At 46.0% G+C, this 23,654-nt stretch overlaps 1 protein-coding gene across 8 annotated transcripts in view; it reads left to right on the forward strand.

Annotated features, from left to right (window-relative positions):
• Positions 1-23,654, forward strand: part of LOC119437131 (formin-binding protein 1-like) — a 260,696-nt gene that overhangs the window by 198,819 nt on the left and 38,223 nt on the right. For all 8 annotated transcript variants that reach the window (XM_049660307.1, XM_049660308.1, XM_049660306.1 and 5 more), the window contains 4 exons: positions 8,390-8,505; positions 12,980-13,030; positions 18,904-19,051; positions 20,896-20,958. In XM_049660307.1, the coding sequence (XP_049516264.1) occupies positions 8,390-8,505; positions 12,980-13,030; positions 18,904-19,051; positions 20,896-20,958 (378 nt within the window). The remainder of the gene's footprint in view (positions 1-8,389; positions 8,506-12,979; positions 13,031-18,903; positions 19,052-20,895; positions 20,959-23,654) is intronic.

Consider the following 23,654-nt stretch of genomic DNA (forward strand, 5'->3'; position numbering starts at 1 on the left):
CTTCCAACCTTGTGTCGCGTCATTGCGCGCCTCGGGCTTGTGCTGTTGCGAAGTGCCCCCCGGCTCGCAGGGGGCCGCTTGGCAGCAGCTCCTGTCCCGATGGCAGGTTCGTCCGCATTCCTTCGCCAGCGGTAATTCGCTGCGCCGTAGCCTGCGCGCTGCATATATGCAGGTGGGAGGAGGAAAGGTGACCGTTCCTTTTTGTCGAGTGCTTGTTTTGCTATCCCACGAAACTTGCGTGTCTGCGGGCTTGCCTTTTGTACACACAACAGGAACGCAAGGAAGGTACGTGGAAGCTATTCTGGGCCTTCCACGCCGCGAGCACGGTGACTGTGGCTTCCATTGGCGTCTCACGTAGGTGCACAAGAGGACTCGACTCGGTGCACACTAACCTCTAGGGTTTTACTTGCGTGTACCCTGCAGCCTAGAAGTCGTGGTGAAAACATTATCAGGCGCCTGGATGCGGGGTGGTAGGGTGTGATATAGTACATTGTGTAATTTGCACTTGGGGAAGCACAGATAAAGGCGCTGGTCGCTGCTGTAATATCTCTCGCGTGTCAGGTCCGCGGCTTGTTCTTTGCGAAGCAGTGAACTGCGGACGATTGTTAGCCGAGTTTTTCTTCCCTTTAAACAAATAGAAGTGGCTGCAGCTAAGGTAACCTGGACGGATATCTGCAGCTTGCATGTAAGTGGATATCGGTAGCTATATTGCTTGCTATGTGAGCTGCAGATGTCTGAATAGAATATATTTAAGTGGCTCGAGGCCTATTAGGGCAACGGCTCGCTACGGAAGTCTCGCATGCGAAGTTCCACAGGGAGTTGAGTGTGTCTTGAACCCGTAACCGGATCTAGTCTTCAAGGACGTCACTTGTCTTGGGCCGGTGCTTCTCGCGAAATATCCTTAGCCCTGTGCATTCCCGCATGAGGGGATGCACGTTTGGAGCTACCTCACTTGCGCACGAACGATGCTTGACATGCGGCGGGGATTGCGTCGACGTCGTTAGGGTACCGAAAATATCGCGTTGTTTGTACAGACGTCGCTACATCACCAAACAGATGTAACGACGTTTGTATTTGTAAATCGATGTATAATAATCTTTAATACACGGAAGAAGGATGACCACAGCCTCGCGTATATCGGTTCTTGATTGTGTGTCCATCGCGGTTAAGGTAATACTTACGCTCTTATTTGCGTGGAAGATCTTGCGACGTTAGTTTAATCGGTGCGCACCGCATCATCCTTACATCCCATTGCGCCTCTCCCACAAAAGGCATTCCAAATGCGTCTAACCATCTTCGGCCTAATTCCGCTACTCGGGAAGAACAGCGAATGCTAAGCTTCCGTAGAACTTGGCGACTTCATAAGTGTTGCGAGTTATGCGTGCCATGTAGCGGTAAAGGGACGTATACACGTTGGCACCTTTTTCGAGGCCAATCGTCCGGAAGGAGAGATTGGTGTCCGGATAAGGAGCTGGTTCCCTGGATTGCTGCCGACAACAAAAGCTTGCCAAAACGCCGCTGCTCCCTTTGTCGGCGTTGACCGTCGCTCCCCCATTGTTCGCGCGCGCACCACCTGCGTGTGTACGACGCGGGACGTTTCTCGTTCCGAGCTGCTTGGGAGTCCTGCATGCTTTTTTTTTTTTTTTTTTTTCGCTCCCTCCCTCCCTGTCTTGCTTTCTGTCTGTCAGCTGCTTTGGTTGTGTTCTCGTAGCGCAAAATTTAAAGCGTGCAGCACGCCCATTGTGCTTCCAGCGCTGTCCTTTCCCGCTTAACAGGAGGGACCGAGGATGTGTGTTCTTGAGAATGTGCCGGCCGTGGCGAGGCTGACAGGAGAAGGGCATGGCGAGTGCAGGCTTCGTCCGCACCACTCGGGTTAGTACGTCGCTGCGTGCTCATTGTTTGTCTTGCCCGCGGAAAAGGATATAGGAGCGCTTTTCTGCTCGTCGGCCTCTTCCGGCGCAGACTATATCGTAAGCGTCGTCAGCGTGCGCGCAACGATTAGAGCCCGTCTTTTCCTGACCCGTCGACCGACTGGCTGCGTTGACGGGTCAATTTTGTGCCCTACCCGTCGTCCCGAGTCAACGCCCGCGGCTTGCCTGTTTGACGTGCTAAGGCGAACTAAGTGGGTGATGACTCTCCCCTGCCTGGGGGCCAGTTTCTTTCCATCCGCCTCAGGTTCACAGCTGATGCTGTGTACGGGAAATTGCTTGGCGTGTGGCAAGCGGGATTATGCGGGTGTAAATGTAGTGAAAACATGGAAGAAAATGAACGTACCATTTTTTTTTTTTTTTTTTTTTAGAGCAGTGGAGTACTTTAGGATTTAGTGGATCGATGGCCGAGAACGAACGCAGCGGAAAGGTAAATACAACGAGCTTGGTGGCACACACACCACCCCGTTTCCAACGGGATGCTCATATAATCCGACCATCCGTGCATCCATGAGGCGTCGGCGTGCAGAGCTTGCAGTTACAAAGAAACAACGCCCGTAGTCTAAAGCGCAGTAAGCGGGCGGAAGGCGACTCTGACCTCGCCTGCGCCCGCTTCGCGTATTCGCTCTTTTTTACACGTTAGCACGTGGCGCGCTTGCTTCGTGACTGGGGTTCTGCTGTAAGGTGCCCGTGAGTCCCGCGCTCGTCCACCACCTTAGCTTAACTCCTGACGGACGAACAATAATATTCAACCGGCATCGCGCACAAACTGGAACTGCAGTGTAAGGAAATGAAGACGCAATAGGTGGGCACGCTGCTTGCTCTTCACTGGTTCAGGTAGAACCCACGGGGTTAGAACCACCGGGCTTTGGTCGGAAATGACTGGCTGAGGCTTCGCGAGAAAGTCTGTCCTCTGCCGCGGCAGTCTTGTTTAGGGGGAAAGTGGCTGCGCGCAGTCAGTCAAGCCGTTTCGTTCCTTAATTTCCGCGTACACGGTGTGCGTGGTATCGACCTCAGGTTGCCCCTTCATCGTTTGTTTCTTTGAGAACTAATGTCCGGGCGTTTGCCCTCGCTGTGGGGACGGGAAAAAAAAAAAGCGTTGCGAAACGGCGCGCGCTGCATCGCGAGGCCAGGTGCTGTCATGAGGCCCACCCGCGGAGCTGTATTGACGTGGTGGCGCCGGCCCGTCCGGCCGGCCAGCCAGCCGCTTCGCTTTGAGCCTCTCGGCTCTGCAGGACGGGCTCGTTCTCGCAGGCTCCTGCTTAGGGTGTGGTGCCCACACTGTGTTGGCCCGTGGGTGTTCGCGTGGAAAAAAAAAAAAAGCGCGCGCCGACACAGGGGCATGCCAATGCTCGCGGTCGTCGGAGGTGTCCGTAGATTGCCTTCGCCCCTGAGCGCCCACGCTCTCTGATCCAGATAACGGGCGTTCGACCACAGCGGCGGAATATAAACGCAGAGGCACATGTCTCTGCGACACGCACGCGAAAAGGAATTTCCTCGGCGCGAATCGTGGCCGTATAACCCGCCCCCGTCGTGGGTATATACGTTCGAGCTCGACACGGTATACGTGCTGTGTGCCGCGCGACTACGGTATGTGCGTTCCGAGCGCGGTGGCTAACGGTAACGAAGCTTGCGGAGGTGCTCTGCACGAGGAAGACACTTTAGCGGGAAGACCATGTGTACAAGTACATATGACGTCGCTCTAATGAGTTACCAAATAAACTGTTTAAACATTCCGACACGGCAGCCCAAGCGCGGCCGCATTTTTTTTTTTTTTTTTTAAGAGAGCGTTTGCAAAAGGCAGCATACGGGTAACCAATCAAAGCTGTGTGAGCGGCAGCATTCCGAAGTATTCTGCGGTGAACCTCGGAATTTGCTGTTGATGGGATTTCCCTGCAGCGTTTTCCGTTGTCGCAAGACGAAGTAACCCGAAGGAACCCAAGTATTTATAGGGAAACAAGCCGGGGAAAGAAAAAGCCCGTTTCTGTGCATTAAAAGCGTCAAATAAATAGCCCCGCATTCTTATCTACCGGTTCGCGTTACTTATAGTCTACTTGAGAGTGCGGTAAACTATGTTGATGGTAAATTGGAACGTATTCGAAATATTTTGTTCAATCATTCGCGCTCTCTTCTGTCGCGGGCGCCAGTGATTGCCGCGGATCACACCGCTCGCGCAGGATCATCTCTTAATCATGTCTTAGTTCGATTATGCGACCCGTCTCTCCCTCTTTTTTTTTTTTTTTTTCAAATACAGCTCTGGAATGGCGTTGCGTGTTTATATTATCCGTGTATTCGGTTATGGATATCTCGTAGCGGTTATACGTGGGGGCTATGAAGTACCCCATTACAACGCTCCATCCAGCTGCTCGTAACAGCTGGATGTTGCTCCACGAGCGGATAAAAAAGGTGGGAACATTTCTAGCAATACGGAGTTTGCTCAATACACCACCGTGGGGGACTGTACTAACCACTCCGTTGAAATCCTGCGTCATCCCGTGCCCTATATATAGTCTAGAGCGTAATGTGCGCGTCTCGCCTGCAAAGTACATAGCAACCATTGCATGCATGCATGCGAGAGTCTCATCGACACCGCGCAGCCCCGCCTTCATTAAGGCTGCTAGCGTCTAATAATGAGCACAGGTTTCATCCCTCTGATTGCGCTGCAGCCCAAAAAAAAAGGTTATTTCTAATGAGAAACGGGACTTTGTGCTCTCTCGCTCGCTTTTTGGACTAATTAATCTTTTTCAAACTGCTGTGAATTAACATAACGCGTGCAGGAGCTTTCGTGCTGTGGCAATGTGGCTCCACAAGAAGGCTTAGAAACGAGTGAAGCGCCTGCGTTTTCGAAACACCTGCTACTCTCGCCGCCAGTGTATAGTGACGAGTGCAGATGTTTCGAGCAAAAAACCATGGGTCGAACGCACAGTAATCCCGATCGACTTTGTGTTTGGACTGCTGCGGCTATCCAGTCATTTGGCACGTCTGTCATGCTTTCCCCATCGTGTATTACTATTCAACTGGTTATAAATAGGGAAAGTATTCAAGAGCTAATGCATGCCTGTCTTGTGCTCGAGAAGCCCACCGCCATTTTAGGTTAAGGCTGCTCAGCACGATCTGGTATCAATAGATTAGTTTGATCGATCGGGTTTAACGTTTAAGAAGCAACACGATAACTGTGCTATAGCGCGTCCTATGTCAAAAAGTAGACAAGGGAGCACGGCTCTCCTGCAGAGACACATTTGAAGATTTGATTATTTTCACAACTAATGGCTTCAAAGAAGAAATGCATAGATTTGGCAACACTACATTGACAACTCTTTGAGGCGAAAGTGAGCGTAATTTAAGTGGTTGGTCGAATTAAATACGGTTTCTGCGTACGAGAGACTTGGCCCACATTACCGTATAGAGAACATACGACATTACTGGAACGAGTCCGATTGTTGCGAGAGGAGTGTATACAACCAGCGGTCGTCTTCGTTCACTGGTCCATGACTGTTGCCGGCATGTGTTTCTGCCTTGACCGCCTGCCTTTGTGAGCCTCATCGGTGCAGCGTTTCGGGCAACATATATTATAGGCCTGTAGATGCATATGGCCTATAAAGGCTACACGCTCCGCGATTCTTAAACAATAATTGTGCAGTTTTCATTATTTTATTTTTATTTTTATAGAGCGCATACGTGTTTGCGTACGATGTTTAACGCGTCGGTAGCCACCAAGCTGCCGTCCGGGCTAGGTCAGCGCAGGCGCCGCCTTGATCTCTCGTTAATTATCGGTATGCTGACAGTCTAGTTTCATTTCCCCATCACGGTGTGCACATTTTTAACGGGGCGTTGCTTTCGCCAGGCTGCCCACTTTGCTATGCAGGCAACGTGCGTACGCTCTTTACATTCTCTTCCTGCTTCTCGCACGAGACAACGTGTTGCTATGGCTTCGAGAATGCGCCTGTGTGCAGCTTCCGGTTCAAATCCGCGCCCGTGTGAACCTGTTAAATGCGCTCGTTTTGGTTGAGTACCCCCACGTGGTGTTCATGCGCCGCCGTAAGGGGCAACGCCCCTGCATTTATGCTATTCAGGTTTCTTTAATTTCGTTTGGCCAGCACCTTGTCTGACCTGGTTTTTAGAACGTTGAAGGAAAAACATGTTAATACTTTCTTTTGTAAATTGATTTGTTATTGCGGCGCATGTCGACGGCGGAGAAATCGTCGTCGCTTTTATACGTCGTGCTTGGCATATATTTTGTGGCTGATACCCTGCTTTGCATTTGAATGAAGTCTTTGCGGTGTCATTCGCTTTGTACTTTATTCTTGTGCACTTAGTTAACTGCGTCGAACGCTTATTACTTTTTTTTAATGCTTGCTGGGCCTTCTAGATGCCGTTTCAGCACGTTGTTTGCAGCAATCGCATTCCTAAGGTAATGACGCCAGCGCGAAGCGTATTTTACTGAATGCGTGGGCGAAGTTTTCCGGGCTTGCGTTGCGCATCTCAGAAGAGGCGAGTGCCTTATTACTATATAGCAGTTGCAGGTTATGGTTGCAAAGTTGATGCAACTTCTTAAAGAACAACCGTCTATTGTGTCGACGTTTCGGCCGGAGACCGACCTTTCTCAAGACTAAACAAAATGTACAGTCTGTTTTTACATCGCTTTCCACAGGTTCAAAAAAAAAATTGTGCGTGTGTGTGTGCGTGTGTGCGCGCGCGAGAGAGAGAGAGATAGAGAGAGTAAAGAATGATTTATGCCAGTAGCCATTGCAGAGCTTGTGTAGGAAGGGCTTACTTCAACGAGTGCGCGATTTTAGGTTTGACTAAGCGAGCAGACGCAGCACAAGAAGCTGTTCCAGGTAAAAACGTGGACAGGGTCAGTGCACACGGTGCCGTTTGTTGTCTGCTGGAGGGATGATGATTTATTGGCATCCCCTTTGAAACGGGGCGGTGACAGTCACTTAGCCTGCTTGATTTAAAACGCATGTTATACATGTTTTTTATTCAACATTTTTGTATAAAAACATCTCCTTAATCTTTTTTTTCCCCTTTTTATCGCCATTAAAATGCGACGCCAGTCCCTTAGACAAGCGTCGAGCTGTTCCCAGCAGCGTCGAATGCGCCCTAACGGCGGGGCCGAGGCAGTCCTCAATTCAGTTCAACGTAACACTCTAACACCTTTGCCCGCAACCTGCGTCATGGTCTGTGTTGCGGAGAAGCAGATCATTCGACCGACCTGTTCACCTCAGTATGCTCTAACAACGCGAGAAAACGATATTGCGCCCGAGAGACGGCGAATTCGCCGCCACGCCTGCTATTAAAGACTCCGAATTAATTTTGACCACCGGCACGAAGTTCTTCAACGGGCACCTAAGTAGCCTATACACAAGCGGGTTTTTTTTTCCCTCTCTCTCTCTCTCTCTCTCTCTGCATTCTACCTCCATCGGAATGCTACCGCCGCGGCTGGGATCGATTCGTCGTCGAGCTCCTGGAGTAACTCGCTGTCTCAGAGGAGTTTCGCTTGTCCCCATCTCACCTTAACCATGTCGTATATGAGCGGTGAAATGACCAATCAAGCACACTGGGCCGATTCCGCCGAGATCTTGGTCACATGTTGGGCCGGCTTTTTTGAGAGAGAAAAAAGGCGAAGGGTTGGCTTCACGGAAGCCCTTCATTGAGGGGGTTTCAGCTTTACGGAGTGTTTGCTTGGGAAGTCTCACTGCGTGATCGACATAATACTCCCTCGTATATTCTTTCCTTCCTCCGTGGATCCATAGTTCTGTGCTTATCGGAAACTTTAAATTTAGCACTCGCAGCACGTATGATAAACTTTTATATAATAATAATAATAATAATAATAATAATAATAATAATAATAATAATAATAAATTGCACGTGCAAGGCATAGCTGTGGTGCTGTATAAGTGTCATTGTAGTGGTTGCCTATTGGGATAAAGCTTTTCTTGCCAATTCGCGTGTTTCTTTCCGTTTGGTAGCAACAACTTCATGTTCTCGGAACCTGGGCAACAAAATAGAGGGAAGAAAATTATCAGAGTTCAATATAATTTCGGAATATACCTATACCTTCTGCCACGAATTCTGCAAATTGCACTAAGGTTGTGATGCTTCAAACTTCCAAATTTGCAGTCATAAATGTGACATATGGCCATAATTGAAGATACATCGCAGAAGTCTAATCTCGGGAGTTTCCCAGTGTGTGATAATTTGCAACATTTCAGAGAACTAGGGATGCGGCATCAAATCTGCATAAAGTACGCAGTCATTTGCTGGCGCTCTGATTTATTATATCAATGTAGCCTTTTGTTAATCTTCCCGTTGGGATTCGCGTTGGAATAACTGGAGGTTAAAATGTTTGAGTGCTTACATTTCATATGACAGCCTTCAGTGATCGCCGTTTTGGTAACATCAGTTATTCACATGCTTCTCATGTGTAACACCCTGCCTTCTGCTTCTCGTTTCAGGATCAATATGACAAGATATCCCAGCACACTCATCAAGGCCTGCAGTTTCTAGAGAACTTTAGTCAATTCATCAAGGACCGTTCGACAATCGAGACGGACTACGCTGCGCGACTCAGGTGGGTGGACTTCCGCTCCTTGTCTTTTCTCTCTTCCACATCTTGGGGTCTTCGACTCGTTGACATTATACTTTCTGGTAAACCACACGCGCACATGCCATCCCACGTCTCTGCGAGTCTGCACTCAAACCCCATTATAACGAACCCGGTTACAACAAATTATGTTCTACAACGATCACACAAGACATTCTTAGTAGTATTTATGCAAATAAATGTCCTAAAGTCTTCTCATATTTATTGGACATGTAAAACTCTGGGCACCTACAATCTGCGCTGTCCGCCTCGGATTTTTTTTTTCGCGCACCCTGTCTGAGCAGGATTTTATTAATAATTATTATTATTGCAGCTGGCAGCACATTTGTAATGCATAACCGGGTAGTTTGCGATACAACCCATGAGCCGATGGAGGAGTATATAGATCCTGTCGGGCGGCTGCGGTATTAGATGTGCTGCTGCGAGAGTCCAGTCGCTATTACGAAGTCGCGTCAGTCACGAAAATATCCCCCCCCCCCCCCCCCCCCCCGATATTCGTTATAAGCGTACACGCAGATATCGGCAGTTAGGAACTAAGGGTAGTAGTTTTATCGGCCGTATAAACTTGTAAAACATTCACTTGCTAACTAAATTAACAAGCACGGTGTAACGCGTGCACGGGTAAACAGGAACACATCTCGCTCGATGACCGCGGAAGCTCGCTGTCAAAACGCTGGATTGAGGAGGCGCGGCGGCAGCAGCAGCGAGCGAATTGACCTTCGTGCCGTCTCGCTTCAACGCGAACTAAACGTCGAAAGCACAGCGCATACGAAGCTACTGGTACTAGTTGCACTTTGTCCACGTCGCAGATCGCTTTCAAGATGAGCAGCCGCCGCTGTAGAACCCCCCCCCCCCGTACCTCGCGCGCGCGAGATTGAGCCGCGATCGTCAGCTGACCGTTTCACTCGCACATACAGCGTACGAAACGCGGCGACGATGTCACCGTGTTTGGACTTCACAGCGACTACTCTACCACGGCAACGGCAGAAATTCGCTTGGAGTGTCCATATAATTTCTATCGCAATAAAAACAGCGCGATCAGGTTTATGCGAAAGAAACGCAAGCGGCGTGCCTCCGACGGGCCACCATTGGGTCTCCTGCACATTTTGATGTCCCGTCGGCGTCTTGCCTGCCGATACGAGACACGGGACCAACCATAAACTACACACGCGCGTTCTGCACCGCCGCGAAGACGCAGCCGCGCAATCGCCGTTATCGTGCGGGATTGGTACTTTGGCTTGCCTACGGGCGGTCTGGCCAAGCCCCCGCCACCAACACGCTTTTCGCGCACAGAGGAGACTGTACCTGGATCAGTAGGCCGCTTCTACGTGCATTTGTCTAGCCCGTGCGTCTGATCTCGCGCTCGATCGCCGCTTAGGTCTCCGAGCGCGAACATATTGACGGAGAGCTTCCCGCGATGGCTTGTCACCAGCCACTTCGCCGGCCGCACTTAGGCGCCGCTTCATCGGCAACCGAAGTTGCGGTTTCGGTGCATAGTTAGTCGACGATTGCCTTTTTTGTCGTTGTTGGTCGGCGGAGGTGAAATTTCGGGCTAATTAATGGCATTTCTCGGCGTATCTGGCGACGGCTGAGACGGGAACACATTCTGACACGTCTGGGCCGCGATTTTGTAGCGATGCCTTATGACTTATTCTACACTAGTCGTATCATCCACCGCTCACGGCCGGCTGATCCCGTTGATAACGCGAGCGGACCGTCGCTCTGACCACTGACAAAATCGCGGCCCTGGTTAAGGTAAAACCGTATCGATGGTATGGGAAGGATCAGGACCGTAGAGGAGAAAGTATGAGGCAAATCCTGTAGCACTTTGTGTAGCCGTACTGTATGCGTATGTGACAAACGGGAGGATGATGTCCCAGCGATTGTGCAAGCTCACCCGTTCGTATGAAGACAGCCAGTCATTGACGTCATGCTCATGTACCGCTGAACACCGCTGGATCTCTGTGCTGAAGAGCGCCAGAGCAGGCCACGGACGGTGGTGGCGACGTCTGCTGGAGAGAGTCGGGCATGACTAGTGGCAAAGTCCGAGACCGGAGTTCCAGGGTGAAGATGTTCTGAAAGACCCAGCACTTCCACCATTTGTAAAGGGGTGTATTGAACAGTTCAGCTGGTAGCGTCAAGCGTAACCGATAAGTGGGGTGACGCAGAGCAGGAACAGCTAGTTGCCCGAGCAGCTCACACTCGTGCCAAGCACTGGCGATCCGGCTGGTTCAATGGTTGCATTGCAGGCATCAGACGATCTGGCTGGCCTTGTCCATGTGCTCGTCTTCATTACACACTTAAGAAAAACACATGGGACCTAAAGGGTTAAGGAATACTAAAGGCGGATATGGAGTTTGGCTAGCACCATGGATTACATCCGTAGAAATTGTGTACATCCTGTGTCAAGGTGAATTAGTTGCTTAGAAAAATGTGGTTGCAGACAGCACACCTCTTCCTTGATCTAAATTGCTTGGGGGGGAAATATTGTCCATCAGTCATTGACTACTCTTGACAGGTTTATGTGAGCATAATTTGTTGCTGGGGGAGCCGTTTCTGCTTTTCCATAAGGGCATATGGAATTGAAATCCTATTTCAATCCTCTTGCGTTAGAATTGAAATCTTATTGCAATGCTCTTGCATTGTTGAGCTGTTAGAGGGGTTTGATCCCTGTCATGGCAGCCACATTTTGATGGGGATGGAATGCAAAAGCACTCATGTACCGCGCACGTTAAAATTCAGGTCGTCAAAATTGATTGGAGCCTCCCATGGGACTATGGAATGCCACGTAATCATATTCGGGGTTTGGCACATAATACCATAGAATTTAATTCTTGAAGCACATTGAAGTCAATTTCTTGCTCACTGCAGCTGAGCTGTTGGCAGAAGTGGTGTGGTTGTTTTAGAACACAAAATTGTCATTGCCTATTTTTTTGCCTATAATGTTGCTTGAAGAACATCTAGGCCCAACAAGCTGTGGGATCTTCTAAGGTGCGTGTTAGAGCACTGCACGGGCCCAGGCCGTCCGAAGAGCTTTTCGGCGGGCTCAGGCCGGGCCCAGGCTTGAAGCCACGGGCCCCGGCAGTGCTCAGGCTTGAGGCCGCGGGCCTGGGCGGGACTTCGGCCCGCTCATTAAAGGGCCTAAGTTGGGCCTTCGAGCACACGCGAACATTATGCATAGAATGGTTCAAGGCATTCTGTGCCAAGCTGAAGTGACACGTGCAAAGAGATTACTCTTTGAGCAAAGAAAATAGGAAAACACATGAAGTTCTAATTTTTATACAAATTATACAAACAATTATACAAATAACCACTCTTCCAACCATTTCCCTGTTAACGCTTTTGCGATCACACAATTGCCACTCTCGATACTATATTATTTTAGTGCTAACGCAATACTACTTCGACAAAACTACTTTCAACTTGCCGCGCGACTGGCCGCTTGAGGCAGTTTGCGTGTATTCGCGGGCTTCTTTCATGCTCAGAAAAACACTTATGTAGCACGTGTTGATCAGAAAGCTGTATCGGGAGTTTTTCATGTTGGTCTACAATTTTCTCATTGACACTTCTTATCTAATACTAATTGAGAAGTCGATAAATTAAGACTAATTATGTAATTATGCATAATGCAAAAAAGCGACGGCAAGCAACGTTACCTTGGTTCTTTCCAGCTACGTGACACTTTCATAGATTTAAATCTTGGTGCATGATAGTTGGGACACCCTGTATATATATATTTGCATGCTAAATGACCTCATAGGACCCAATCGTACGATCAAGGTAAATGCATGTTCACCTGTGGAAAAATAACAGTACAGGCAATGGGCCAGATCACTGATGTTCCCATGGAAGAAACAAAGATTTTGTTCTTTTATTGCTTATACAGTGCAGCTGATTAAACCTCGTGAAGGTGAGGTTGACACATATGGTACAATCTAACTAAAAAAAAAAATTTGTTTACTTGCAGGCCGGGCCTGGTCATGCACACGCGGGCCCTGGTTAAGCTTAGTAATGAACGCTCGAGCCCGGGCCGGGCCCGGGCTTGTAACCACGGGCCCAGGCTGGGCTCGGGCCGAAAAATCGGGCCCGTGCAGTACTCTAGTGCACATATTGGATGCAGTTGCATCAACTGCTTGTGCTTCAGGTCATCTGTGCATTAATACAACTATGAACAGCATACTATGAACAGCAATCATTACTTACAAAAGCTTTAGTTGCATTTATCCCCCCCCCCTATCCCGCTGGTATATGTGTGACTCATTCATCGCCATTGCCTGCGTAGCACCAATTGTGATTGCACACGAAGAATGAGCATGGTCACGTTTGCAAACATGTTTCTGCCTGCCTGCCCTTAGCAAAGGACAGCAATTCATTCCACATAGGCCACATTAAACAAATTTATCGACCACTCGCTGTCTTTTTTTCTTTCCTCCTCTTTTAGGAAGCTTGCAAAGAGCTATCAACCCAAGAAGAAAGATGATGAGGACAATGGGTAAGTGTTCAGCTTTTTACTGTGAAACCTATCTTTAATGAGTTACCATCCAAAGCAAGAATGCACTCATTATATTTAGTGGTTGTATAAAGGTAGGCACAGAAACTGGGCAAACTCTTATCACAAACTTTAAAATTTTAGCCTTCACCTTGAAAGGAACAGTTACATCTTATGTTGCAGTTCCGAGGTGAGGCTGTCTGAGGAGTGTTTGCATCATGCGGTTGTGACTTTGGTGGTAGCTACCACCAATATAGATGGTGCTGCATCCTTTTTGATGCAGAAGCTTACATTGCCTTTGCCAAAGTTAAAAGTGCATTCACGGGGGCCATGGGGCAGTTATGGGGCCATGCATAGATCAAGACAGTTTCTGGTCTGTTCTATGCTTAAGTGCTTGTAATGTGCTTTTTTTGCACGTTGGATGAGCTAAATATAAAAAAAAGACAGTGCTTGAATATATAGACTTAAGCATAAAAAAATTGCTTCTCTCTAGTCAACGCAATGTGGCATCTTACATTTTTGCTTCAGAAGTGTGATCAACACATTTTACATTTAATTCACTGCATACTATAATTTGCATATCATTGTCCACTAACAAAATTTTACTGCAGTATGAAAAGCTCTAGAATATTTACACCTCTCCAGAAAGTCGGTGTCTATTTTACACTTCTGATAATTTCAAGTCATGTGCTTATACAGTATAGCCATGTCTGTTATGCGCACAAAAAAACCTAGAATTTTTCTGTGATGCGGACGATAGCAGAGGACACCTGAAATGGCATCATGGTTTACCAAGCACAAACGAACTAGCCTCCTAGTACCAAGTGTCGCAGCTCTTGCTTGACACAATGTGACATTTTCTTAGGATGTGGAGTGAAGAAACAAGTTTCCCAAAACCAAACAAGCAATTTTAGATCAAATGGAAACAAGTCTGAGATTTCCTGACAAACATTCCATCAGTTTCTGTAGGAATCTGTAGATGCCTGATACAAGCCTGTTGACAACCCTTGATGTGAGCTGTGTAAAATTTCAAGGTGTAAAAATTCTCCATTTTATTTTTGCAAAATAAAATTGACCTAATCAGGACTGATTTAGTTTTGTAAATTATTAAATTTAAAATGGGCATTTACTTTCTGGGCACATTGTATCTATGGGGATAAGTGTAATGCAAGATCACTTGCCTTCTGCTTTCGTGTAGTGATATTTGCGCCTAAAACTTAGATTCCTTGTGTTATATTTCAGTTCTGTGAAGGCAAGTATTGTTTGTTTTGATCATTATATTGACGGTTGCAGTTATTCCTCATCATCACTGCATTTTTATCCAGCATTGTCAATGTATTTGTCATGCAATATAAGATGGATTTAGCTGTCATTGTCATATCAAGATACTTTATATCCAACACGAATCATGCACAGTGTGCATCCTCTAACGCATTGTTTGGGGGATCTCTGTTTCAGATGTACTTTTACTGGTTTTTGCTTTCTCATAGGGGGCTGAACGATTGTTTGATTAGTTTTCATTTGCTGGCAGGGCTATTGGAGAACAATGAAGACAACAAGCATGCCATGCTAGCAAAGAGTGAAAAGAGGGTAGTTATGTGGATGCTGAATTTTTCAGTGCCAAAAATTTGATAGTTCTAAGAACTACTCTCCTATATCAAATGTTACTTTTCCCTCCTTGTTGTTAACATTTGGAGACATTAAACATGTACGTACCATGCGTACCTCGCAGTTCTACATGCATGCAAAGTAAAATCTGAAGTTGAGATTTGTAAGCTGATGGGAAGTGGTCAAGTTACAGCTAAAGTGTGTATTGCTAATACTTTGTGCTGTTTAACCAAAGTTCACTAAACTTGATGGAGGAATGTAGCTCTTTAGCCGGTGGCAAGACCTTTTAGGTGTATACATATACATTAGCGAGAAATCCATGTCCCCGCTGCAAGGGACATGCGACATGTCCATGCGACGTCGCACATTTTTCATGCAGTGTGGTCGTGCCATGCGAAGATGGGGCAGTGTAATTTCTGGCGCTACCCCATGACTTGGGGAAGAGACGAGTGTCATGCTTTTGCGCGTGCATGTGCTCAGTGGTGGCGCGACCTTGCTGCTTGTGGGAGAGGAAAGAAAGCCTCGCATTATGAGTGATATCTCCCTTGATCGGAGTGTATAGGCACAAGGCCTACGCACTCCGATCCATGACACCATGCTACATGGCCCGTATGCCATAGAATCTAATGGGGATGCTCCCGCGTAAGCAACAGTTATTTTGACGTCACCACTTTCGTCACGCCAGCCTTGGCAATGGAAATTTCGGGGCCAGGTAGCATGTCATAGATCGGAGTGCGTAGGCCTGTGCTATCTAGGTGGTGTTGCTCGATCCCTCTCCCTCCATGTGCAGTTCTCCTGCGTGAACACCGCTTCAGTGGTCAGAATGTAGCATAAATCTTACTCGGAGTGCAACATCTCTCTACACAACTCCTTGCACAAGTAATACCCGTGCCACACGGGCAAAGTAAAGTGCACGTTGAGTGAGTGCACTTCAGCGCGCTGAGTGCCATTTTGGCGGTGCGCTGCTACACGACGACCGGGAGTCAGACGGGACAGCATATATATATTAATATAAAAATGTGTGCACGAAAACAGTTTATTATTGTTAGAAACACTCCTTTATGTTAGAAATCCACCTTTACGAGCGCCGGCAACGACGGCAACTTGACCAGCAACAGTCAAAACGACTCGATCCGCCAAACAACTGCGCAGCCATTACCCGGCGTGGTCGTGAACAGCCTGAGAGCGAGAGTAGTTTTTTTCTATTCTTGTTGTTTTTTTGCAGTGTGGCACATTTTATTATCTTGTAACGTTAGCAATTTAAAACGATGTTACTAAAAATTACTCCCGACTCTTCTTTCAATATCACTTTATGTATCTTCTAAGCATTGCTAACAAGGTTACACACTTCGCTGCTGCGAAGCGAGTTCACCGAACACACTCGCTGGCGAGTGCGCTCTGCAGTGAGTGTCACTAAGCGTTTCCATGTGGCAGCCTGCGAATGACCCTAGCCGCGAAGTGCACTCGCTCGAAGTAAACTTTACTTTGCCCGTGTGGCACGGGTATAAGTCTGTCATGGGAAGAGCATATACGTTGACTGATCTTGCAACTTGGAGCTGTTTCTAATCATTCAGACGATTGCAAGATGCATTGGAAGAACATTTCCTGTTAGGCCTTTCTCTCAATTTTAATACTGTGTAAAGGAACTTCCTGGGAGCATGAAGGAATGAAAAAAAGAAAAGCTGCATCTTTTTGCAACACAGCATGCAACCAGAAATTGTAGGGCACGTTTTATCCTTGTTTGCACAGCCTGTGCAGTTAACTTTGTCAGTTCTAGACTTCCCGTTGCCATAGAGTGAACTCAGCTTTTTGTGGCATCATTTTCCTTTGAGCAGCTGTACCCTAGACCTTTAAGGAATAAGGTTCAGCTAAGCCTAGTGAGCCTCTGTTTCATCTCCAGTTGTGTCTGACCCTCATGACAACTGTGTGCATGCACAGAAGTTTGAGGCAACTGGGGCATGAAGTGGAGTGCAAACAAGCTGCGCACTAAGCTGCACACTAATGACAGCACCGCTGCATCTTCATGTTATGCTTTGCAACTTGCCTATAAAATTATCTAATACTTTTCAATACAATGTTTCTTGTTTTTTTTCTCTGACGTGACAACTGCGACTTCAATATTGTTGTGCAGTATTGATATTTCATTCACCATCTGCAAGCTAAGTTTTAGGCATCAGAGCTGTATTACACTTTCATGCACCTATGTTTCAGCAGTTGTATATAGTGTGTGCTGTTACACAATTTTTGGTGTAAGGTGCAATGAACAGCATGATAATATGAAATAACCTGATCCCAAGAGACTGCATTGGAATGACCATTTTGTGCACGCAGCATGCACGATGCCATAAAACATGTGCTAGTGATAGGTTCCTGAGTACTTGAAACATATTGCATCCCTATGGCTACCACTTGTCACTGCTCATCAAAGAGGTTGTTTCGATGGAAGCAAAGCACTATAGTCATGAAAATAACTTATTTGCTTAACTACTGACATGAAACTGTTGTCTCACATTTGTTGCTTTTTTAGGTAGCCATCAACCCCGTAATTACTGTATAATGCCTTAGTTACTTGTGAGCACAACGAATAAATACATCACTTTTTCATGTGTCCAGTTCAAAACACATGTAAAGTGCAGCACGGCTAAAAACAATCATGGCAATGTATCGTGAATGCTTCAACTGAAGGAATACTTAAAAATGTGAATACTTGGTGACTGGCTGTGGAGTGCATAATGCCTGCAATAGTCATCTGTAATGAAAAATAAATGCTGTTGCTGAGGGCAAGAGGTGATGATGGCTTTAATTGATGCTCGAGAAGTTAGTAGCAAGTCTGACGTGCTACTCTACACAATGGGTGAAAAGAGGTGAATGATGACATGACACGCACCTGGGTAACTCGCATTCACAAGCAAAGATTTTGACACATACTCAGAACTAATTACAACAGTCCAGTGGTTTCATTGCACACAGTGCATAGCCAATAAATTGTTACGTGCAACCTTCAAATAAAGTGCACTTCTCATCATTATTCTTGTGGCAATGACATCGCCCTCAGTGATCAATTTCGACAAGTCTCCAGAAGCGATGCAGCTGCTATGCAGGGCAGGTGAGCACGCGTCTCCTCCTCTTCTATCCCGGCCGTGGCTGCACATCATGCGGCTATGCAACCCTCGCGCCCTTATCTTGGAGGTTATCTGCGGTGGTGCAAAGACTGGACGAGCCGAGATGGCTGGTGGCTTCATGTGCACTGTTTTCCCGCACACCTAGTGCTGGAGGTCTGAAGTGTCAGGCTCATTGAAGCGAGAGGTAGCACGAGGCGTTTACTCCCCTCTGTTTGCACTCATCACGCCTGTGTTGTGACAGCGAGTGTTTGTGATCGTCATGTGAGACCTTCATGATTTTCTGTTTGTTCATGACACCATGCTTGTTAATTTAAATAGTACATGAATGTTTACTGCAATTTATACGACTGATTAAACTCTGAACCTTATTTCGTGTAGTTGTATAATACTTTGCTATCACTATCAATGCTTCACCTTTTGGGCAAAACTGTTTTTTTTTTCTCTATATGTTAAGTGAAGGTCCAAATCCTCTAAAGCCTGGAAGAAATACTGCCAAGCTTCATATCGCCTTCAGTAATTTACTATAACACTTCATTTTACAAACCAGTTTTGGTTACAGTACCGACGGGCTGAGTGTGCCATGATTTCGTGATACACTGACTCGCTCAGTTCCTGTGGCTGCCACAGATGCCACATGCTATTGTGGCCCGAAGAAATGCACACGGCACTCTGTCAATTGTTTTATGAGCAATAACGTCATACCTAACCTTATTGTGACATATCTGACGCATCACGATAATGTCGATGATGCCTTGTCTGACATTTTGAAAACAACTTACGTATCAGATTATAATATATTTATCAACCTTTATACTCTCCAAGTGTCATCCTTTTACATGTTAAAAGCACATGGTAGAGTTTTGACTACGTTGAAACAGTTTAGTTTCTGCACACTGCTTTCACTGCCTGCAAACACAGGCAGCTAGCTGTCTTTGAACATATTCAGGAAGCTCAGCTATAGGTATCTTGAATGCAGGCGGAACATACTGCCCCTATCAAAGTATTCCAGTGACTTACAACAAGAAGTAAAAAATCTTGCCATTAAATATTACATGTCTTAGTGAGCAGCCCATTCTGCCCCTGCCTCCCGCACTCCTTTTTTTTTTTTTCATATGGGCTGCATGTTAACAATTTCTCTTTTTCCAGTTACACGTCATCGAAGGCATTCTGCTTGGTCTTGAATGAAATCAACGACATTGCTGGCCAGCATGAACTCATTGCAGAGAACCTCTCCACGAGCATAAACAGGGAAGTGGCCACACTCATCAAGGAGCTTAAAGAGGAACGCAAGAGGGTATGGCAGCTGTGGCTGACACTGTCTATTTCTGCACTTATTAAATATTTAGTAGTCAGTCCTTTGTGTGCATGCATGTGTGTGTTGTTGCTGACCTTAGCATTTTAAAGGAAAATGCAACAAATTTTTGTTATAAAATTCTGAGTACATCGTTGACTGAGCCAGTAATGCATGCAGATTGTGCTTTGATTTGTTGCCTGATAGCCAGGGATGGGGCTTGGATTGCTGGTGACAGTGCACAGGCATTTGGCGAGACTGCCAACGAGACTGCAAATCAACAAGAATACTAACATATTGTACTGTGTTAATTTATGCAAATCAACATGCATAATGTCTGGGTGTTGCAAACATTTTAAGCCCAACCTTAATTGCCTTTTCACAGCTTTTGCCATTAGCATAAAGCACGTGCCCATTAAAATGCAACCATTGTGAATAAATTTTTATTCTTGTATCAAAAGCAGAAGAGAAGTTGTTTGCAATATGTGTATTACCTTGCTTCTCAAAGTGCACTGCAAGGTGTTTCTAACATATCTCTAACAACACTAGAAATTAATGACATTGTACAGCATGTTGTGCACAGCAGATCAGTTTTAAACTTGGGAAAAAGTTACATTAAGGTGCAAAATGGCTGTCAGTAGGGCGAGGCTGACTGAAGCATCAGGGTAAGAAAGCTTTGTGATGCATAGTTAATGGAAAAATCTTAAGCGTTTTTTAAATTCTGTGCGGATAGTGCAATGTGACATCGTACATGTACTATCTGTCACTCGATATTTCATTTGCTGTGCCAAGGTTTGCTGTAGCATTTTCACATTCAACACATTAGACATCTTGGCTCACTGCAAACCTTTTGCCTTTTCTTCTAAGATAAGAAACGTATATGTATTTTTTTTTGGGGGGGGGGGGGGGGGGGAGGGGGTTCATTGATGCCTGAAAAACTAGTTGCCAGCTGTTCTAGACATAGTACACAACTGGTTTTAAATATCGGAATATTTATGGTACTACTGGACGATCCCTTTAAAGGGGCCCTGAAAGACTGTTCCTTGAAACTGAACAACGCACTAGATGTGTGATGCCTATTAAAGAGTGTATTTCTGAAGTAATCTTTGAATGTACCTAATGAATGGAGATGCAAGTGCAATGTTTATTTTCCTCATTGCTCAACTCATAGGTTCGGGTGGTGCCTATAGCAGTGCCTTGCGTATTGCTCCTTTTCTCCTTTCCACAGTGCGCTGATGCTGGCGTTTGACAGAGGTGCCCAAGGGCAACAAATAAGTGGTGACAGGTTGGATGGCACGCGTTAACTCCGGCTTGCTCATTTTCTTCAAAATCGAGGAAAATGTGTGTGTGTGCCAAATGGCTGGCATCTGTGGGGAGTCACACTTTATGTAATGTCATCGCTGATATTGCCCAAGGAGGAAAAAGAGCAGGGGTTTGGAAAGCTGCAGAAGGGAGCAAGTAATCTATTATGCGAGATTGTAGGTTCCCTGCTGTGTGCAGAGAAATAGTATTTGGGTGGCACATTCATGGCACCATTGTCTAAAGATCAGGAACATTTTCTTACTATATTCAAAGTGTTTCAGTGGTCCTTCAAGGATTGTTTTAATGGCATCTGAGCATGATTTTTTTCCCTCTTTACTGCTTGCGGGGTCAGCCCATGGTTCTTGATTCTGCCATGAGACTCGTGTGTTCATATTATGCTAGTGAGCACTTTTTTGCTTTTGAGCTTGAACTGTGAGATTACAGTCAAGTCTCAAGAATTGTTAGCTTCACTGAGAACATATTTTGTTTCTACAATTATGCATGAGATGGTTGACCACTCATTGTATGTTTTCTCTCCTTTCTAGCTTTTGTCTGAGGGCTCCAAACTGCAGACAGCTCTGCAGAATTCTGTCACATCTCTTGACAAGGTAAAACTCTGCAGTATTATTTGGTCAATATGTGCTGGTTGGCTGCTTGTTAGAGCATGCCATTGGAGGATGAGTGTTGGCTTGAGCTGGTGGGTACATATTGCAAACACCAAGAAACATTGCAAGGACAAGGTGAGCGACATGGACAAACGAAGAAGCACTGTCAACCTTTACTTATTTGTAGAAGGCAAATAAATAGGATCCAGAAGGGAAAGGGAACAACATAACAGGAGGAATAGCGAAGACAAGGCAGAACTTGGAATCGTGCACAATCATTCAAGAGAGAGGACATGACAAAAAAGCATATTCTCTTAAGTGAGTAGTGAGGGTGTACCCGCTCAGTTGTCACTCTTCTGGTCAATGCAGAAAGCTTTGAAAATTTCACTAGTGCCCTGGTCATGATAACGTCTCAAGATTTGATTAACCTTTGGATAAAATGCACAGCCACAATTTTTAAAATATGCTGATGGTTTGTTACCAATTCATATTATACCTTCAAGGAGTAAACATGTCTGCTCATGCTGCTCACGTCATCGTGATTGTTTCCTCTGTCTGTTTTCGTGTGCGTCCTTCTAGCGGCAACTGTGTCTTACAGAAAGTACCAACTAGGCCAAGAACAAATTCTTCTGGTGCCCCTCAGATTGTTATCAACCGCCCTGTTTGACCAGCATGGCAACTTTTGCAGGGAAAGGAGATGATGTACATGAAACTGATGTGACAATCAAGAAATCTCTGGGCATGCTTTGTTTTGCATTTGTGGGAGTGGGGGACCGTCTCTTCTCACATTTTTGGTAAACACCAGAAAGCTTATTCCATGCAGCGAAGACATACCTGAGTGCAGCCTTTCTGGCAATTTCTTTTATGCTGTCAATGTGGTATAATGGGCACATAGATGACAGCTGTGCATGACATGGCTTGTCCAGTTTTTTTATTTTTTATTTTTTTTCTCCATTGTTACATTTCAGTTAAAATCTAAGCAGTCTGATTCCTTGTTAGTTGGACCAGTTGGGTTGTTCACTACAATATGTGAATGCTGCTTTGAAGACGTAACTTGCTGTAATTGGACTTCACTGCCAAACACCCTTGCCTTGCATACCCTTGAGCTTTCACAACAATGCTCAGTGGAACCTAAGTTGCCAGAAATTGCAGTCTCTCAAATTTTTCATTCTAGAAGGACCAGGGTACTAAGACAAATAGGCCTTTCTTATGTGCCTTCCATTTGGCTAAACAGTGCTAAGCAATGCAGCACTACGGTTGGGTCAGGGCCTCAGTTAGACGCATGTTAGCACCTTTAGTCCTGACCTGTTTGGTTATCTGTAAGAAAAATGAAGGACTTGGGGATGAAAAAGTAGTGCTGTCACTTGCCACCAAGGAAATTGCATTTTTGTTGACCTGATGGCACCAGAGTTGTCTTCTTTTTGTTTTTTTAGCTGTTATTTTATGTTCCTTCTGTGCTGAGTTTCGTATACTCTTTTGTGCCGTAAATAATAGTTCATAGCATTTTGTTTATCCTGGTCATTCATCCTGTCTTTGCATTGTTTCTTTGGGGTCCGCTATTTGAAACACCTTGAGAACAGCTTTTCCTTGTGTTGAATTTGACTTCGATGCTTTATCTTTTGTTAACCCTTTAACTGTCAATTTAACTTCCGAAAAACGTACCAAAATCGCCAATTTTTTTTAGATAGTCATAATTTTTTTCATGCAATTCTGATTCTGAAAATATATGTTACATCATTGATTACTGTTTATAATTAGCACACCGAGCAGTAAAGTCGCTACGGCATAATGGTTCGGCTCTGTGACGATTAGGTCCATGATGCCTCAGTCAAAAAATACATGAAACCAGCTGAGAATGTCATTCTCGTCAGTGGGCTGCCGCAAGTTTCCGGGCACTGAAGAGAAGGGAAACCGCGGAGGCGCAGGTGGTGGGTTATCAATGTTTCATGCGCTGCCACACACGTGCAATGCTCAGTGCATCACCGTCATCATCATCGCCGTCGCTCTCGTCATCCGAGGCAATATCCAGGGTAAAGACAACGTCCGAGTCGCTGTCGAACACAAATTCCATTCCGTGACTAACGCTGCTTTCTGTACTGCTCCAAGTAGCACGTCTTTTTTCTTGTAGCATCGCAGCCACCGGCATTCTTCTTGCGATGTGCCATTATGAAATGACTGTTGCCTGGCATAAAACATGCGCAAAAGGCACAAAATGCGGTTTTTCATAGACAACTACCGCCATCTAGGGTTGAAAATTGCAAGCAAAGCAATTGACGACCGTGATACATCTTTGGCGGCGAAAGGAGCGGAAAATCGGGCCGGACGAGTGTAACTCGTCGTTGGTGATATTGCTACAAACTCGTGTGACGAGTACAGCTCAGTGTTGGTGGCTAAGGGGATAAAGTCCCAAAGATATGCGCTAGGAAACATAAATTATGCTGTTTGTAGTTGGATAAAAACTCTTTATAAATCTAGCCATGACTGAATAGTCTGTGCTTGTTGTGCGCCATTTCCCTCATATGCTCTGTCCCTCTCATTCTGTGTTGTTTCTCCACATTAAGTATTTGTTGAGCCATTTAAAACATACAGGAAATGTCTTTTTTCATTTGCATGCTGGAGTTTTGTTGGCGAGTGCATTTTTTGCTAACATTCACATTATCAGCAGTCGTGACTAGTTATGTGGCACAAGCTACTCAAAA

Source organism: Dermacentor silvarum, chromosome 1 (assembly GCF_013339745.2).
Source record: "Dermacentor silvarum isolate Dsil-2018 chromosome 1, BIME_Dsil_1.4, whole genome shotgun sequence".
NCBI classification, from domain to species: Eukaryota; Metazoa; Arthropoda; class Arachnida; order Ixodida; family Ixodidae; genus Dermacentor; species Dermacentor silvarum.